The 20,548-nt window shown below is 42.7% G+C and overlaps 1 protein-coding gene across 2 annotated transcripts; it reads right to left on the minus strand.

The window, feature by feature from the left end:
• Nucleotides 1-87: 87 nt before the first annotated feature.
• Nucleotides 88-19,285, minus strand: LOC107216567 (40S ribosomal protein S9). Of its 2 annotated transcripts, XR_006902910.1 has the most exons (6): nt 19,262-19,285; nt 1,765-1,807; nt 1,157-1,395; nt 740-926; nt 423-591; nt 88-306 (listed from the first exon to the last, which is right to left on the minus strand). XR_006902910.1 is itself a non-coding variant. In XM_046731843.1 (5 exons), the coding sequence occupies exons 3-5, from the start codon at nt 1,377-1,379 to the stop codon at nt 135-137; spliced, it is 582 nt and encodes a 193-aa protein (XP_046587799.1). In that variant the 5' UTR covers nt 1,380-1,395; nt 1,765-1,807; nt 19,262-19,285; the 3' UTR covers nt 88-134. The 2 variants fall into 2 exon arrangements, 1 of the variants encoding a protein (XP_046587799.1); XM_046731843.1 differs by lacking the exon at nt 423-591.
• Nucleotides 19,286-20,548: the final 1,263 nt, after the last annotated feature.

A 20,548-nucleotide genomic window follows, 5' to 3' on the forward strand; every position in this document is an offset into this window, starting at 1 on the left:
GTCCTGAAATTACATGGTTTAGAAATAGTGGAAAGGATTTATGAGCGGGATACTGATAATGGATTGTTTTTAAAAACAAATGCTACGTAATTGAATTTTTTTGTTTATTTAAGATGTGTCAAGTTATACACTGTCTAATCATCTTCGGGCTCTTGGGTATCACCACTGCTTCCTTTGCGCAGGTTCTTCCTCTTTACACGACCAGGGCGGCCACCACCAAATGGTGATTTCAACGAGAAGTCGATATGCTTTTGAGAGTCCAGGCGTACAATGAACGACGGGATGTTCACGACTTGTTTGCGCACACTGAAATTAAATATAGTCTAAAGTAAGCATTGTGGGATTTGATGATCAGTACCTATATTATGGCTCAATTTAGCGTCAGCATACAGAATTGAATTAACGAAAAAAATGCATTATACCAATAGAGCAGCAAATCGAATTTAGATTATTATTCCAGTGCTGTCTAATCATCAGACGTTGATTGTTAAATTACTTTAACAACCAAGTGGCCTGCTAAAAATATAACATGATCTAAAATCCCAGGTGCATCAAGCATTAACCAGATTTCAGCTGTTTTCGGATCTGTATCTGAAGAAACAAATACTCTTTAAGCATCTTTGGGATTATTTGAAGTTGTATGTTCATCGATCCATGAAATGATTAGCTACGCTAATCGACAGAATATTATATGTTTTCAAATGCAATAATTCTTATTCAAATATATACTACAACGCACCGAATATGTCTTTGCCGAATCAATACACGGGCGTGATGGATGGACTTGGCTAATCCCAGTTTGAACACTTGGGTCTGAAGACGTCTTTCAAGAAAATCTTCAATTTTCAAACCAAGGACGTAATCAAGTTTCATACGTCCTTCATCCAAAACACCGATTCTTACCAAACGACGCAGCAATGCATTACCTGTGATAATTAATAAGTGACGATTAATCAATTGTAACGTACATAAATAACATAGATTGATTTTAGCAATTATTCAGAAAAATCTTAGTATATTCAGCAGTTTTAATTCAGACAAGAGGTGTCAAAATACTTTTAATTCATCATCTCGGTACCTACAGCTAGCACAAAGGCATAGCTCGACAATAATTTTGTATCTCTGTTTAATCACAGACTCGATGTTTGAAATTTACCTTCAAAAAGTCGCTTGGGATCTTTCTCTTCGAGCGTAAGCAGCTCACGAGCAGCTTTACGAATTTTGGCCAAAGTGTATTTGACACGCCAAACTTCTCGTTTGTTACGGAGTCCATATTCTCCGATGATTTTCAACTCCTGATCAAGACGAGCCTTCTCGTAAGGCCTTCTCGGAGTTACGTAAGTCTTTGAAAAGACTGACGGAATTCTTCCGTTCACCATTGTGAGCACGTGTTACCTGGAATTACAATAACTAAATTCAATTTCCAATCATCTAACTCCACCATTGGAGAAATATTGAGCTCCGTACATGCAATTTATTTTCGTGACGTTCAATATGTTAAGAAAATGATTTGTGAATCCGATAGTTTTCTAGTTTAAGGATGCCTTAATTGGCATAAAAGTAAAATCTAGCTCGAAGATCTGGATGCATGGGAAAAGAATTACAGCCGCGCACGTGGCGTTGAATGAGGTTAACCAAGTATGGCGATGAATATAGAAGTAATGTGATTCGTATCTGTTATGAAATTGTTTCAGAACGGAGCAAAAATACGTTGAAACTGAATTTAGACCGTCCAAAAGTTCAGGTGGAAATATTATTACTTACGCGTCGACGCAACACGAGACCTAACCGTCCAAAGCAACAGCCACTGAGGAAATGGCCGAGGATCGAAACGCGCCCTTGGAGGGGTCTACAGGAGGAAATACACGGAACAGGAAGACTCCTGGCGCCTCTACTGGCGCTACTTGCAAGGGACGCGCGTGATTGCAGCTGACATGAAATAGGCTATTTGAAATAATGATTGAGGTGCGTGGTCGGTATATCCATGTCAGTAACCGACCAGCACTCTGCTGTATTTGGCATGCGAAAAGCAATGAGCGATGCGTTGATAGTGTTCAATTCGGTGACAATTCGATGTTTTTTAAAACGTTGACTGAAGATATATATATAAAGACTCACAGTCCTGGGTTATTTTTCGTAACAGTTTGGCGAGTCTGGCCGGGTTTGGGGGGGATTGGCAGTTTAGGCCGTGTTCGAAAATTGACTGACAGTACTGTCAGCAATCTTTTATCTCTTTTGCGCTTCCAAGTTCGTGGATAGCTCTGACTCTGTCCTAGGGAATTTTGAGTACTGTCAGTCAATTTACGAACACGGCCTTAATGTGTTATCAACCGTTGACTGAAGAATACAAAGGGCGTGTTCGGAAATTGACTGAAAGTACTGTCACTACTGAAAATGGTATAGTCCAAGTGACGTATACTGTAGATTTTCAGTACTGACAGTAGTTTCAGTCAATTTCCGAACAGCGCTTGCGCCCCCTGAGATGTTCCAACGGTAGAGTTTAGAACTTATTGAGGAACATCAGAGAGTTACCAATTTCGACATCATGCTGGCTGCATTCATCTTCCGAGTAACACAGTCTTCGCGATGATAAGCCCAAGCTAGTACTTGGCCTGTGTGTATTTACCGACTTGTGGGCGATTCAAGTCGGTAAATTTACAAGAGTAAATTTCTTCCAAAATTCGCGGCAAAATAGTGATTTAATTTAAGTATAGGTACCCGAGAGAAGAGTGTATACATAGATCACAAATAATAATACATCAGATGTAATAATGATGCAGAGACCAAAGAGTATATATGTATATATATATGCGGTCCATGTCCGATATTCATAAATATGATCCATTTACGATTAATACGTGATGTATGCTAAAAATTTTATAATTTTCCAGGAGACGAACTAGATTACCTACAATAATGCATCTATAATAAGAAAATAGAGGAATAATTCGTTTTGAAATGGGATTCTATTCGACTCGCGCTCGATGTATTCCATACCATTAATATTCATAATTATTCCAACAATTTTTCATTTGCTCTCTCGATCTTGAATTTTTGTAGGCATAGAATCGAAACGCTGTTTTAGCTAGTCGCAAGTGAAGTCTCCATGTTGGGTAGAGAAGCAGAATTGTATTTCGAAAAGTGTTTGTATGGAAAAAATGCAGAGTAACTGTGATACATGACGGATGCGCTAATTTTAATCGAGATGAAATGGATGCTCTTAACGCAGTGTCCTGATTTAAGGTCCTCAAAAGGTGATTGTCGGCGATTTTTTTTCTTTGATAAGGAGAGGGAGAATGAAGCTTCTTAAAACTTGGAGTATATTTTAACTCACATTTGGAAGGTACGAGCAAGAATTTTTATCAACCAACTGTCGCAGAACGGCAGCGTTATTAGCCGAGCCGTTCACTGAAGAATACGTATATCTTCAGTCAACGGCTGACCATCGAAGGGCCTGGCCGCTTGAGTCTGGAATCGGCAGGAGAGATGAAGTGCGTATTTCTCGTATGAAATGTGAAAACTAAAATTATTATACATCATATCATATCATCATACATCGTACATCATACACCGTACATCATACATCATACATCATACATCATCATACATAGTATTAAAGTTCGAAACCAAAGTTCGGATGTCGGATGTTCAGAAAGTGACGTCACCAATTCAAAATCAGCTAGCCGAATTCCTCAGTCTGGAAACAACCGCGCAGTAGAGCGGACGGATGAGAGTCGCGCTCCGCAAATTTCGAGTACCGGGTTCTCAACCTCCCGGATCCCGCGCTTCGGGTCCGCTACGTATTTCGAGTACCGGGTTCTCAACCTCCCGGATCCCACGCTTCGGGTCCGCTACGCGGTGAAACTCGACTTCCAGGATAAGCGCTCCGTGGTTCCCGGTTCATGTTTACAATAAATTATTTCAATTCGTTTTTCGCGCAATCCCAAATTCGGTAGCTGTCAGTCCGCTAATAAAATTTCTCGACTTCCAGGATAAGCGCTCCGTGGTTCCTGGTTCATGTTTACAATAAATTATTTCAATTCGTTTTTCGCGCAACCCCAAATTCGGTAGCTGTCAGTCCGCTAATAAAATTTCTCGACTTCCAGGATAAGCGCTCCGTGGTTCCTGGTTCATGTTTACAATAAATTATTTCAATTCGTTTTTCGCCCAACCCCAAATTCGGTAGCTGTCAGTCCGCTAATAAAATTTCTCGACTTCCAGGATAAGCGCTCCGTGGTTCCTGGTTCATGTTTACAATAAATTATTTCAATTCGTTTTTCGCGCAACCCCAAATTCGGTGGCTGTCAGTTCGCTAATAAAATTTCTCGACTTCCAGGATAAGCGCTCCGTGGTTCCTGGTTCATGTTTACAATAAATTATTTCAATTCGTTTTTCGCGCAACCCCAAATTCGGTAGCTGTCAGTCCGCTAATAAAATTTCTCGACTTCCAGGATAAGCGCTCCGTGGTTCCTGGTTCATGTTTACAATAAATTATTTCAATTCGTTTTTCGCGCAACCCTAAATTCGGTAGCTGTCAGTCCGCTAATAAAATTTCTCGACTTCCAGGATAAGCGCTCCGTGGTTCCTGGTTCATGTTTACAATAAATTATTTCAATTCGTTTTTCGCCCAACCCCAAATTCGGTAGCTGTCAGTCCGTTAATAAAATTTCTCGACTTCCAGGATAAGCGCTCCGTGGTTCCTGGTTCATCTTTACAATAAATTATTTCGATTCGTTTTTCGCGCAAGCCCAAATTCAGTAGCTGTCAGTACGCTAATAAAATTTCTATAACTTTATAATCTTCTCATAATCTTTCTGGTAGATTAAATCGATAAAAAAATTATATCAAACCTTACACATTATTTTTGATTTGTTCTCATGCTGAAAATATTTATTAGTATTCGGGGTATAACTCGAGGTGGTTGAAGGTGGTCGGAGGTGGACGAGAAGGAGGACGAGGAGGACTAGGATTTGTGCTGGGTGAGTAAAACACTTTTATAATATTTGATGGCAATTGTAATTATATTTCATCTGAAATATTACAAACTTGTCACATTTACAATAAATTATCTCAATTCATTTTTCGTGCAAGCACATATTCAGTAGCTATGAATAATCGTATACAATTTATTATATTATTAATTAATTAATTAATATTCTTATAATATTTGATGGCAATTGTAATTATATTTCATCTGAAATATTACAAACTTGTCACGTTTACAATAAATTATTTCAATTCATTTTCCGTGCAAGCACATATTCAGTAGCTATGAATAATCTTATACAATTTATTACATTATTAATTAATTGATTAATTACATTAATCCTTACACAATATTTTTGATATGTTCCTATACTAAAAATAGTCATTACTATTCCAGGTATTACCCGAGGTGGTCGGAGGTGGACGAGGAGGAGGACGAGGTGGACGAGGAGGAGGCGGGGTGTGTCGTGGGAGAGGACCTCTCCTCTCCTCAGAGGAGGGGAGGGGGAGAGGTGGGCGGGGAGGGGGAAGGGAAGGGAAGGGCAGGGAAGGGAAGGGAAGGGAAGGGAAGGGAAGGGGATGGGGATGGGGAGGGATGGGCGGCGGGGAGGGGGGGGGGGGGGGGGGGGGGGGGGGGGGGGGGGGGGGGGGGGGGGGAGGGCGGGAGGGAGGGAGGGCGGGAGGGAGGGAGGGAGGGAGGGCGGGGGGGGGGGAGGGGAGGGAGTGTAGAGGACGGATGTCGGTGCGACCCGTTAAAATTGATAGAGCAGAACACCACCCGCCCTCCAGCCCTCCCGCCCTCCCGCTCTCCCGCCCTCCCTTCCCCCACCCCCCTCCCCCTTGCCCCTCCCCCTCCCCCGCCCCTCCCCCTCCCCCGCCCCTCCCCCTCCCCCGCCCCCGCCCCATCCCTCCCCCTCCCCGCCGCCCGCCCCTCCCATCCCCTTCCCTTCCCTTCCCTTCCCCCGCCCCGCCCACCACTCCCCCTCCCCTCCTCTAAGGAGAGGAGCGGTCCTCTCCCACGACCCACCCCGCCTCCTCCTCGTCCACCTCGTCCTCCTCCTCGTCCAGCTCGTCCTCCTCCTCGTCCACCTCCGACCACCTCGGGTAATACCTGGAATAGTAATGACTATTTTTAGTATAGGAACACATCAAAAATATTGTGTAAGGATTAATGTAATTAATCAATTAATTAAAAATGTAATAAATTGTATAAGATTATTCATAGCTACTGAATATGTGCTTGCACGGAAAATGAATTGAAATAATTTATTGTAAACGTGACAAGTTTGAAATATTTCAGATGAAATATAATTACAATTGCCATCAAATATTATAAGAATATTAATTAATTAATTAATAATATAATAAATTGTATAAGATTATTCATAGCTACTGAATATGTGCTTGCACGAAAAATGAATTGAAATAATTTATTGTAAACGTGACAAGTTTGTAATATTTCAGATGAAATATAATTACAATTGCCATCAAATATTATAAAAGTGTTTTACTCACCCAGCACAAATCCTAGTCCTCCTCGTCCTCCTTCTCGTCCACCTCCGACCACCTTCAACCACCTCGAGTTATACCCCGAATACTAATAAATATTTTCAGCATGAGAACAAATCAAAAATAATGTGCAAGGTTTGATATAATTTTTTTATCGATTTAATCTACCAGAAAGATTATGAGAAGATTATAAAGTTATAGAAATTTTATTAGCGTACTGACAGCTACTGAATTTGGGCTTGCGCGAAAAACGAATCGAAATAATTTATTGTAAAGATGAACCAGGAACTATCCTGGAAGTCGAGAAATTTTATTAGCGGACTGACAGCTACCGAATTCGGGGTTGCGCGAAAAACGAATTGAAATAATTTATTGTAAACATGAACCAGGAACCACGGAGCGCTTATCCTGGAAGTCGAGAAATTTTATTAGCGGACTGACAGCTACCGAATTTGGGGTTGCGCAAAAAACGAATTGAAATAATTTATTGTAAACATGAACCAGGAACCACGGAGCGCTTATCCTGGAAGTCGAGAAATTTTATTAGCGGACTGACAGCTACCGAATTTGGGATTGCGCGAAAAACGAATTGAAATAATTTATTGTAAACATGAACCAGGAACCACGGAGCGCTTATCCTGGAAGTCGAGAAATTTTATTAGCGGACTGACAGCTACCGAATTTGGGGTTGCGCGAAAAACGAATTGAAATAATTTATTGTAAACATGAACCAGGAACCACGGAGCGCTTATCCTGGAAGTCGAGAAATTTTATTAGCGGACTGACAGCTACCGAATTTGGGGTTGGGCGAAAAACGAATTGAAATAATTTATTGTAAACATGAACCAGGAACCACGGAGCGCTTATCCTGGAAGTCGAGAAATTTTATTAGCGGACTGACAGCTACCGAATTTGGGGTTGCGCAAAAAACGAATTGAAATAATTTATTGTAAACATGAACCAGGAACCACGGAGCGCTTATCCTGGAAGTCGAGAAATTTTATTAGCGGACTGACAGCTACCGAATTTGGGATTGCGCGAAAAACGAATTGAAATAATTTATTGTAAACATGAACCAGGAACCACGGAGCGCTTATCCTGGAAGTCGAGAAATTTTATTAGCGGACTGACAGCTACCGAATTTGGGGTTGGTCGAAAAACGAATTGAAATAATTTATTGTAAACATGAACCAGGAACCACGGAGCGCTTATCCTGGAAGTCGAGAAATTTTATTAGCGGACTGACAGCTACCGAATTTGGGGTTGGGCGAAAAACGAATTGAAATAATTTATTGTAAACATGAACCAGGAACCACGGAGCGCTTATCCTGGAAGTCGAGAAATTTTATTAGCGGACTGACAGCTACCGAATTTGGGGTTGCGCAAAAAACGAATTGAAATAATTTATTGTAAACATGAACCAGGAACCACGGAGCGCTTATCCTGGAAGTCGAGAAATTTTATTAGCGGACTGACAGCTACCGAATTTGGGATTGCGCGAAAAACGAATTGAAATAATTTATTGTAAACATGAACCAGGAACCACGGAGCGCTTATCCTGGAAGTCGAGAAATTTTATTAGCGGACTGACAGCTACCGAATTTGGGGTTGGTCGAAAAACGAATTGAAATAATTTATTGTAAACATGAACCAGGAACCACGGAGCGCTTATCCTGGAAGTCGAGAAATTTTATTAGCGGACTGACAGCTACCGAATTTGGGGTTGGGCGAAAAACGAATTGAAATAATTTATTGTAAACATGAACCAGGAACCACGGAGCGCTTATCCTGGAAGTCGAGAAATTTTATTAGCGGACTGACAGCTACCGAATTTGGGGTTGCGCGAAAAACGAATTGAAATAATTTATTGTAAACATGAACCAGGAACCACGGAGCGCTTATCCTGGAAGTCGAGAAATTTTATTAGCGGACTGACAGCTACCGAATTTAGGGTTGGGCGAAAAACGAATTGAAATAATTTATTGTAAACATGAACCAGGAACCACGGAGCGCTTATCCTGGAAGTCGAGAAATTTTATTAGCGGACTGACAGCTACCGAATTTAGGGTTGGGCGAAAAACGAATTGAAATAATTTATTGTAAACATGAACCAGGAACCACGGAGCGCTTATCCTGGAAGTCGAGAAATTTTATTAGCGGACTGACAGCTACCGAATTTGGGGTTGGGCGAAAAACGAATTGAAATAATTTATTGTAAACATGAACCAGGAACCACGGAGCGCTTATTCTGGAAGTCGAGAAATTTTATTAACGGACTGACAGCTACCGAATTTGGGATTGCGCGAAAAACGAATTGAAATAATTTATTGTAAACATGAACCGGGAACCACGGAGCGCTTATCCTGGAAGTCGAGTTTCACCGCGTAGCGGACCCGAAGCGTGGGATCCGGGAGGTTGAGAACCCGGTACTCGAAATACGTAGCGGACCCGAAGCGCGGGATCCGGGAGGTTGAGAACCCGGTACTCGAAATTTGCGGAGCGCGACTCTCATCCGTCCGCTCTACTGCGCGGTTGTTTCCAGACTGAGGAATTCGGCTAGCTGATTTTGAATTGGTGACGTCACTTTCTGAACATCCGACATCCGAACTTTGGTTTCGAACTTTAATACTATGTATGATGATGTATGATGTATGATGTGTGATGATATGATCTGATGTATAATGCTTTCAGTTTTCACGTTTCATACAAGAAATACACACTTCATCTCTCCTGCCGATTCCAGACTCAAGCAGCCAGGCCCTTCGATGGTCAGACGTTGACTGAAGATATATTCTTCAGTGAACGGCTCGGCTAATAACGCTGCCGTTCTGCGACAGTTGGATGATGAAAAATTTTACTCGTAGCTTTCAAATGTGTGTTAAAATACACTCGAAGTGGTAAGAAGCGTCGTTCTTTCTCTCCCTATCACCTTTCTAGGTCTTTAAATCACTACGCAGCGTTAAATACTGTCTCATGTACGAAGCATCCATTTCATCTCGTTCAAAATTACCGCATCCGTGATGTATTACAGTTACTCTGAATTTTTTTCCATCCGAATACTTTTCGAAAAACAATTCTGCTCCTCCACCCAACGCAGATACATCACTTGCGACCAGCTAAAACAACGTTTCGATTCTATGCCTATGATAATTCAAGATCGAGAGAGCAAATGAAAAGTTGTTAGAATAATTATGAATAGTAATGTAAATACATTTCGGAGCAGTGGGACGAAGAGGACGAACGTGGTCGGAGGTGGTTGGAGGTGTGCGGAATTGGTAGGCGGCGGTAGACGTTGGTACGAGGTGGTAGTGGGTGGTAGAAGGTGGTTGGAGATGGTAAGAGGTAGTAGGAAGTGGTTGACGGCGGTTGGTGGTGGACGAGGTCACGCTTCTTCTCACGGGGATGATCGAGCTGATCGACATTTCTAAGTCGCAGTCGACAACTAGTCTTACGTGCTCGCTTTGTGCCGACTCAATCTCAAGCTTTCATACCGACACCACTTTGGCTGGTACGAATGTCGGTGCGAGCCCGTTGTGTAGAGTCGATAGAGCAGAAACCTTCCTACGCTCCCAGGCCCACCTGGGCCCACTTGCCCGCTGAAAACTGGTCACAAAAATGTACCCAGGGGTATCCGTCTCTATGTTCTTCGGTCAACGTATCAACCAAGTAACTGACCATGCCGGTAGAAGAAGTTCTTCATAGCCAACAACTATGGCGTGCAAAACGTTGGTAACTCAAGCAACGTCGTCATGGTGAAATTGAAAAATTGAGAAAATCTCACGCACTCAAATGTGTATTATACGCCGCAATTATATAAGAAGTTTAATGAACATCAAACTAATATATGAGCAAAACAAATATAGACGATAGTAGCATCTCTGAGGTATTCAATTTATTTGTTCAAATTTTTTTACAAAGTCAACTTTGAGTTGCAAATATTTTGGAGATATTTTTAACTACTTCATTTTTAGTTCTGATCATTTCAACAATGTTCGTATGATGAATTTTTTTTTTGATTTCCTGAGAACTTTCAAAATTATGAATTAAAACTTATCAAGTTCTGAAGTTTTTAAAATATTTAAAAAATTCTGAAATTCCTTTCTCTTTGCTAGAAGTACGTTGAAGACGCGTAGAAGGCTGAACATATTTTCTGAGTTTTTCCTAAAATTTGGTAGTGGTAATTGGGTTTTAATTGCCAAATGAATGTTAAAAAAAATCTATGATGGGATTCGTTGCAAACTAACTGAAATGAATATTTAAAATCTTTTGAATTCATTTGAGTTATTTCTTTGATATTAATTCTTTCGACCGTATATTCCCTGCGTAGAGAATTGGAGCTAAAATTTTTTGCATCATAAATTAAGGCCGAATACGTTGCGGGTAACGGATCAAAAGTGACTGTCAAAAAGCTTGAAATTCATGCCGGGTTTTCAGAAAGAAGGGGAAGGAAAACGGAAAATTCATAGCTACAAATATTTTGTTTCAATTCAATTACAGTTTATTTAATATACCTTAATTCTAGTACAAGTGTTTGGATGTCAGTGTATAATACTTAAACAACAAGCCAAACAGTAATTTAATTAAAGACACAGAGAATTTGAGAAAAACAAAAAATGGTTTACACGTTACTTCAAGCAGAATACGAAGAATGTTCTTGATATAGTTATTTTTGTATTTTGTAAGTATAGTTCAAATTCTGTTCTTCACACAGGCGCAGTGCATTTCTGCAGGACACGATATGTATGTTATTATATTCTTACTATTTCATATCGCCTGTATCAAAGTCAATTTATAAATGAAGTTTTTCTTATACTCATCGTATTTTCTCAGTTGTTGCTCCTACGCCATGTTAAATGCCTTTCTTCCATTCGCTGGTAATTTTTTCGCTGCTGGTCCTTTGCTCTCTTTGTTGTCATTTTCGCGTTCCTCAGGGTTCAGTTAGTCAGGAAATGGTCATAAGAATCGATTCTGAGACGAAAGAATTTTTGCCAAAGAAAAAGCAAGGCTAAGCCCCCAGTGTTTTTGGTAAAAATTTTGACGATTCTGGAAAGTGGTGAAATAAATTCTTTGATGCACTATTCCGACGTAATTTTTCGAGAGGAATCGATTAAGCGCTGTCCCAATACGCTCGACGATGATGCTAGCATACGAATTGGCATGTATTCACGTTAGCAGATTCCTCGGTATTCTTTGGTAGATTAAAGAGAATTAAGCAAGTCAATTATTCATCGCCGAGATGAATGGGTTAATAAGCTGGTTTCATAATCCTAGTCACCTAGACGCCCACGCCGTGGAAAATTTGTGTACACACTCAGTGAAAAGCAGAGATGAATGATCGTAAATGTAAATTAGGCAGACTCGCTTGGTTCATGACTAAATGCGGCTGACAGATGAGCTCTCTGCGAAAGCTGCATCTCGTTTTTCTACCCGGGGGATGTTTGCAGAGCCTGTGTAATCGTTCGTAACGTAAAGGCGGTCGGGAGCTTCGAGAACTTGCAAAAACTCAAACGTATTTGAAAAATTTGTTAATAAAATCAAACGAACTTTTCGTACGTCGAAGATTCGATTCAGAAACAACTGTCCTGCAGTGGTATAGAAAACAAAATTATTAAAGAAAAAGGTAGCCAACAATAAGACATGAATAAGAAGTTTCAGAAGCAGAGCAGAGAATGGCTATAAGAATAATCGATTTCCAGAGGAAGGCGATAAAACTGCAGAATCCTGCGGTGCTTTCAACAATTACCTACCCAGGGGTTGATATTTACCGTCCTTATGGTCCGCCGGCAGGTCTTAGTCTGGCCGAGGGGCTTCTGTCTGCAGGCGTGAGGGAATGCCGAGTCTCCGGAGATCCGAGAATGCTCCCCCCCTCAGGACTTATCTTCTCATCCCCCTTTTTCGCCGTCGTAGACACCCAGAACCCCCAGGACGAACCCCGGTGTTGTAAACTCTCGTAACAAATATACCCACCGCGTGTACGTACATACACGTGTATATGTGCATGACCGCATGCATGTAGAGTTTGAAATGGGCGAGCGTGATTGTGCGTCTGCGTATTATACATACACCATTTCGTACGTGCGTCGAGTCGCCGTCTGACCCTAGGGGTATTCGTCGAGTATACATATATGGCATTCGCCGAGGCGCTCGGAGATCGTGATTTACATGAAATAGCGTCGTAAGGTTCACCGAGGTGGTGGCTCCCCGTTGTATCTTTGGCCTCGTTTTTACTCCTTAGCCACCCCTCGGCAACCTTTACTTTTTTCCCCGCAACCTTTCTCTATTCGCTCGGTGTTATTATGAGAAAAAAACGCCTCGCAACTCCTTCCACTTTTTTCGAAGATGGAGACGTTCGAGACATTGGAAAAATTCCTCTTCATTTTACCGCTGTCACGTGTCGATTAGCAATTCCGTTGTTCGATAAAAAGATATTGTAAATAAGAGTGAAAAAAATGATCTTCAATGGTTCCGTGTTTTTCATTCGTTCGTTTTCTATTAAACCACGAATAACGGCAGCTGCTGCTACGCGATTGCAAATTGAGAAAAAAAAAGAAAATAAAAAATTCCTTCCACTAAATTCCACTCGCGCAAATATGAAGTATCAATCTCCTCCCTTTGTGGCAGCATCCTCCGGGTTAGTCAGACAATAAACTAACCATATCGTCACCCTCAAAAGCAGCTGGTTAATCCCGGCCTGTAGGAGACGCATAATGGGGGTCGACAACGATCCATTCTATCTTAGCAACAAAGCCAATTATGGAAAGTTTCAACTTTCACCCGGGAGCTTAGAATTTAGGTTGATATTAAACTGACAATTGGGAGACGAACTTACACCGCCCAAGTTTATACTGGGAATCGTTTCAGCCGAGCCTCCGAATATTGCGCCATTCTCGTTCTATTTTTTAAATAAAAAACGCTGCTTGTTACACAGGTAACGAGGTTTCCGAGTCAACTCGTAATGCTGGCGAATATTTATGCTCTCGTTGTCAGTAGGACCAGGGAAACGAAAAGTTTGCTCTTTTTATTTACTTGTTAAGAACCTGCAGGAGCAAAATCTTGAATTCGCACACCTCCTCTACTATCGTTATTATCATTATTATTATTATTATTATTATACATGCTACGCTGTTTGTTGGAAAGCGCATTATATACAGGCTAGGCTAGACGCACAAAGTGTTTGTGTAATTATATGCTCAGAGAGCATACTCGTGTTTACATATACGTTAGTTTAGTATATGTTTTCGATTACGTGTAACACCAGTCGACAGTAATTATACTTACTTTGCGAAGTCGAGCAATCTCTTTGCCAAATATTCTCCCAGATTCGTATCTAGTATTCACCGTACATGTAAGACAGAGAAAAGTCAGAGGATTTGCAAATTACCGTGAAAAATTTCGGAAACTTGATTAGAAATCTGATATTTAGAATTAACCAGAAAAATTCAACGCGATTAACTTTGCGTGCAGTTATCTGAACAATATAAATAAGTTGGTTCACTTCGAATACGTAACCTCGTAGCAATTATCCATAATACACTAAATTAAAATAATGCTGGAAACAAACGATATCCCATTTTCAAAATTAACACACTTTACAAAGTAAGGGTGGAGTTTAACACAGCGTGTCTCTCCCTACTTTGCGATGCATCGATCCTGTACTCGGATCCTTCAGCTTCTGGTCTACCCGTTTTGCACATAGGCAAGGACACCATCTGTCAAAGGACAAACTTCTAGAATCCTCGAGTGTGATTTATCATACTTAGCCATTGCTTATTCACATCAAAGAGCGAGGGAAACGCAGGATCCGGGATACGGTGTACGGGAGATGCGGGTAGAAGGCGATTTTGTTGCGAGGTTGTTCGTAGAACGAGATGCGGTCAAAGAAACGTCCGACCGTTTCTGGCTAACCGCGGAAACTCCTGCGCGACGGCTAAATTTATATCGGGCATTGAAAAGTTCCCGCTTTACCTACTAACCGCCTAGCAAATAGGACTCTCGAACTTGCATGGCCCAGGGGCATGGTTGCTGTTTGCTCGCAGACCGTCCCTGCATTTTTTGATATTCCGTGCTTTTTTCTTTCGCGCGGCTAATTCCCGGTGAACATTTTTTTCGATAATATTTCAAACTTCTGCGGGGGTTGTATTTTTTTTTTTTTTTTTAATTGGTAACAAAGAGAAAAAAAAGTATGTCAGGTTTCATTTTTGAATCTCGGAAGCTTTTGGTTTTTGAGCATACCCCCCCCCCCCCCCGGGTGTTATTACGGTTTATCCGGTGGGTCGAAATTATTTCACTGCCAGCTGTTAGCGAGTTGGGAAACTAGTTTGCCACTTCGACTAATAAACGTATAGTGCTAATCGTATATCAGGGAAAGCGGCAAGTTTCGCCGTATGTTTCAATTTATAACTCCGCAGCTGGGCTCGTTCTTCTTTCCGAAGCGATCGTACGAACGGGGCTGAGCCGTTGCCACGACTTTGTTCGATTATAATTTTCTGTTGTTGGAAAGGAGTGACGGTATATATCCCGAAAGATGCGGAAAGATTATAATCATTGAGTGTGTGATGAAATTTATAAGCTCGCAATTCCGGAGATTCGTCGAAATTCATGAGGTGGAAAATTCTCAGTATTTACAACCCGAATACAGCTATGTTCCCTTATACGTATTACGTGTTTAAACTTCGAATGTAAATCGTTGAATGAGGTGAGATATATATTTACGAAGGAAGTTTGCAATGAACCGCCTGCTCCCGCCATAAAGTAATATTAAACATGAAATTCACAGTTTCTTACCTCGTCCTTCCTTGGTACTCGAGCCTTCCCTTGCCCTGCATGATTTATGCCAAGAGATAACACTTTAACACGGGAACCCTCAGCCCTCTGGTACCTACAAAGTGCCACAGCTTTCGGAATACGTGAGTTCTCGTAACGACTCTGCGACAGTGCGATCAATTATACACACACAAAATGAATTCCCCATTTCCGCCTCTAGAATTCGTCTCAAAGTCAAAGCGGAATAACCGTAGCACGGAAATTTATTTTTTAACATTTACGTATATCTAACGCGTCGCAATTACGTATGCATGAGCTTTTTTTTCTTTTTCTCCGAGCATCGAAAGCGAGAGTTACAAATTTATCGTACACAGAGAATAACGTTCCTCAACGCTCGACGAGTCAAATTATTTATCATCCTACGGGATGCGGAGTCCCTCAGGGGTGACGCCTCCCAGGAAAGAAAGCATTACGTGTCAGCGAGTTATGCGCTTGCGGCCGTGTATTACGTTTCGTAAAGCTGCTGTGCCGGCGTGCTCATGTGTCTGTGTAACCCGATTTCACGTCCGTGTGCTTAGCGTGTAGATACGTTATACATGACTATGTTTTGCCGAGAGTGAGCGTGTAGCGCGTTCCGTGAAACCATTAACCGAAGCATCCTGCTCGCGTATTTTGCGGTCCGTTGTTAACCGTTTTAGGTGTTATCTACGAATGATTAATCGCCACAGAATTGAGAAAGTCTCTTACTACGCTCCGGGGACAAGATTCCAATTTGTGGACGTCCTGATAGTCCGGCCCAAAGCATGCATGATGTATAAACTCACCATTTGTCTCCTATATTAGCGTACTTACCCTTAAGATCGAGGAGAAAAGTATCGTTCGCAATAAATTTTCACCGACTAATACAGAGATTTCTCCCGCTCCGACAAACCAGCTCCTTAAATCCGAGTGCTGATATTTTTCTTTACGAATTTCTTTGCGTTATGCTATGTGCGAATAACGATTCAGAGATTGATGGAAAAAATAAATTCCCACAAAAAAAAAAAAAGGAAATTATTGTAATACGGCAGAAGAGCCGAGAATTGAATGTTTGCGAAACGAAGAAAGTTGCAAATAAGAAGGTGGACTTGGGTTTGCATAAAATTTGTCACCAAAAATTTCAAATATTACTTGAAGGATTTTGTAGAGAAATAACTTGAAAGATGCAAAAACTAGTCTCTAAATAATTATCTGAATTCCATGAACTATTTTTCCGCTCAATTTTAATGAAAGATGTATCATAGGTACGAAAAGTTTTACCAGCATTATTTTTCCTTGTGCAGAAACACACATTATATTGTTATATCCGTAGAGCAAATCGCTGAAAGCCGAAGTAATTTTATTTATCGCACTCGAACGACGTTTGAAAAACCAATTCCAATATTAAATCTACCCCGTGCCTTGAAAAAATTTTCCCAGCTATCAGATCTCTCCATATCTGTGTTACATAGGCATACACTGTTCTTTATACGTATCCTGTAGTCACCCGGAGTTGAGGTCTCCGATATTTGATACTCCTCGAGAGGGTCAAGACGAGACATTTTCGAACCTCGTTAACCTCGGGCTGTCCGTTTGTACAAGGTGACAAGCTGTGTATATTTTTATTATTTTCTTTTTTTGCGTTTTTTTTCATCTCTCTTTCATCTCCACATTCCGATCACGTTCCACAGGACGGTGTAGAGTAGAGAGAACCGGAGTGACCGTACTTTCGGAGTTACAGCTTATACGGGAAAGTCGGGTTTCCCTTTTCGCACGACCCTGTCATCCCCCAGCTTCCCCCCCTCAGTCAATGGGCCGTGAATACGTTTTCTTTCACGGAGGCATCCAAGGATTGCTGTCCGCGATTGGGAAAAGCGTTAGACATCTGACGTAAGTGTAACACTACCGAGATAGTGCCGGAACACCTCGCGTTATGCGAGGGTTAAAGGGATCCTTGTAATTACTTTTGTTTCAAAGGACGCGGGGCGAGGAGCCCACGCTTTCATTCTCCAGAATTTTAATTAGCTGCAGGCCAAGAATACGAGAACACGGAAACAGGCAGCGCCGGAAGTCCAGCTGTCCTCTGCGGTTGGTATCCAGATGCTCCGGTGTCACGGAATTAACAATTCCTTATCCCGACGTCATGCCTCCGGTACCAGAGGGCTGAAAAAAGTCCTGCGGATTAAAAAGAGGATCGAAAAAAAAGAAGAAGAAGAAGAAGAGAAAAGAAACGAATACGCTACTCAGGAAGTGTCCGATACAGCGCGTGTCTTCGGCACCGTCTTGACCTCCGTCGACCCTCCGAAAAAGAAACCCCGAGCGATTTGCATCTCGTTCTTCTTCACCCCGATGTCCCGACCTTTTTCGCTCCGTGCAAAGAGCCTGCAGCGTGTTATTCTTGCATTCTTATTCCGCTTTTTTTGTATCCATCCACTTTAAAATCATTTCCGGCAGAGAACGAAGCTCGTCTTACAGACTCAAAAGCTACCTACTGAGAACGAGGAAACGAAGAATTATAGCCGCATCGCAAGGACGGTGAATTCGATTAGTGAAAAGCTGATTTCACATCGAAATTCTCGAGCTTCTTGGTTACTGCCGAGACCGGCAAATTCGATTTGCTCGGGATATTGTATATATTTTTTTCTCGTGCACGCGCGTATGCATATTACGTTATACGTATATGACTTGGAAGCATCACCGACGTACCGACTTACAACCACCGTCACTGACGGATTTGAATTTTACCCACGGTCTCATCTCTCCTGCTGGCTGCAGGATCTCCCTCACCTTTCGCCCCGTCCCTCTTTTTCTCGCCTTTTCACTCCTTTTCTATTTCGCTTTTTCCTCTTCCCTTTTTTATTTTTCTCCTCTCCAGCGAAATACCGAACTGTACATATATCCTCCAGGAAAAGACCCTCGCATTCGACGTATAGAAGGGATTATTAGGAGCATGGTAGTAGAGTAGCCTTGTAGTGTAGGGGTGGATTTCTCTATTACGGGGGTGACTTTTATTGCTACTCAAGCCGGGCTATCCGGCTGGTCTCGATACGCTCCCTCTCTCGCTTCCTCTCCTCTCCTCTTCTCTCCTTTCCCTCAGAGCAGAGCACCCGATATTATTATATTTCCGTCTTCCTCGGCTCCAATATTGCCCTCGCGAAGAGCCTCGAAGCGCGTAACTTATACCCGCGACTTATAACGTGGCTAACCACGATAGTGGGGGAGTTTGACATGCATAAAAGGGTCCGCCGCCGGAGATAAAGCTCTAAACCCTCCGGAGGCCGCCCCTGATATTCGGAGTTAAAAAATTGTTCGGCAAACGGAATCTTGTTGAATTTCAGATAAGTGTCACGCGGCAGCCTGCAGCAGCGTATCATAAGGTGGAGGGAAAACGAGAGGCCCGTGAAACGGTATGACGAATCGTGTCAGCGTCTGGGAACGGCGCGTGAAAAAGCCTCACGCGTTTCTCATCGTCAAGTTTTTCGGAGATGTTCCGGAGGCGAAGGGTCGTTCAGCGAAATACAGCTCAATCAAGGAACTTATCCTCGTGTCGGTGAGCCGAAGGGTAGGTAATATTTTCCGATGCGATTACCCGAACGGAAAACTTACGAATTTAGAACCTGATTCCCGGCGGTCAAACAAGCATAAACCCGGCTTTTTTTCTCTTCATTCCCGGCTACTCTTTTCCCTCTCGTCTATTTCTGCTCCTGTCTACCTTCCTTCTTTCCTTTCTTTTTTCTTTTTTTCTTTTCGTTAGAAAATAGAATTACGATCCAACGGGGACTCGGAGGGAATCTGTTGGCGACCTCTCTTCGGCCTGTCCCCGAGAGGGAGCTCCTCCTTATTTAAACACGTCCCAGTACTCTCGCGGGACTCCCTGCATCCCGTTCCCTCCGTTTCTATGACTTATTCTTTTTCTATCACGGAGCTAGGAGACGTCCTTCCGCGTGACGTGCAACTGCACGCTGCCTGCGGGCTCCGGGACGACTCGGAAGAGAACTGCAGCAGCCCGTTGTTGCAGTTATTGTTATGTACGCAGCTGAAAGCCTCCCCCGCGATACTTTCCTTCGTTATTTGCGCATTATGGCAAGTCGCCGACGAGTGACTTAGTTCTAAAAGACGGCACACAGCGGATGCATGAAACTAAGGAAGGTAACAAGAACTCCGATCGGCTCCAAGGAATTATAAAACTCTAGGGGAGTTATTTGTTCGTGCAGGAAAAGCTTCGAGACTTCTTGTGAACGATGGTGGAAGACTCGAAGCCGGCCAGGAGGAGTGCGCAGCAAAATTCATGGGTTAGCCGCACGTAGATTGCATATACCCCATGGCCCAGCGGGAACCGCCCTGAATGTGTCTAGCGTCTAGCGTCCAATATCTTGGCCGTGTCATCTGGTGTATTATGCATGTACTCGTGTAACCTGCACGTAAGTCTGGGGCACGTGGGTGCAGACGTATGTATACCGGGATATACGGTGTGCGGGACTCCCCAGGGATCGGTGCGCTCCTACAGGACCTCGGGCAACGCTTCCCCGCCGCTGTATATTATAATACGGATTCTCCGCATTCGCATCCCGCCTTTCCGCGCCGCTTTTAGTTCATCCTTCGTGCATCGGATACCGCCGCGACATCCGAAACCGCGGATCCTCCAGGATTAGAGCCGGACTGTCTGGAAGCCGGGGCCTGGCGCGATGCGCCAGGATTCTGCAGTCGCTGAGGACACCGGCGAATCAACTTATTCCTCTCGCCCGAAATGTTGACTCGGAAAATCTTATCGAGGATCAAAGAGCCCGCCTACTTTTGCCCAAGTATAACACGGGTATATCCGAGCGGTGGATAAGTTCGAAAGTGTCTATCGATCCGCGAATTTCAAGGACTGTAAAGTCGCTACGGGGTGTACCACCCCCCGTGTATGGGTGTGGGGTAGGTATACGTGTGATACGTACACCCCGCACGACGAAATCTTTCCCGTTATAACGGTTTTGACCCCGGCGGAAACACTCTCCGTATATACGTAGGTATACTGCACCTTATACCATCCCCTCGCGCTATGGAGAGCCATAAAACGAATCACAATGCTAACTTTTTACAATTCTCGAATCCCCGTGGATGTCCTTCGCCGTGTACCTAAATCATGTAGTAGTCGCCTTATTCCGATTCCACCCCGGTGCAGCGGGAGACTGCCGTGCGCGATTGGAATTGGGACTCGGGTATGCCGATCTGCAAAATTATTCACCGAGTATAGAGTTGAGCACGGTGTTCGGATAACCCGTAGGGA

This window comes from Neodiprion lecontei, chromosome 2, assembly GCF_021901455.1.
Source record: "Neodiprion lecontei isolate iyNeoLeco1 chromosome 2, iyNeoLeco1.1, whole genome shotgun sequence".
Classification (NCBI taxonomy): Eukaryota; Metazoa; Arthropoda; class Insecta; order Hymenoptera; family Diprionidae; genus Neodiprion; species Neodiprion lecontei.

Coding starts and splice junctions, on each gene's coding strand:
- LOC107216567 (XM_046731843.1), bottom strand. CDS start 1,379: ATGGTGAACGGAAGAATTCCGTCAGTCTTTTCAAAGACTTACGTAACT. Junction 927..1,156: donor TCCCAAGCGACTTTTTGAAG/GTAAATTTCAAA, acceptor TAATTATCACAG/GTAATGCATTGCTGCGTCGT. Junction 307..739: donor ATTCGGCAAAGACATATTCG/GTGCGTTGTAGT, acceptor ATTTAATTTCAG/TGTGCGCAAACAAGTCGTGA.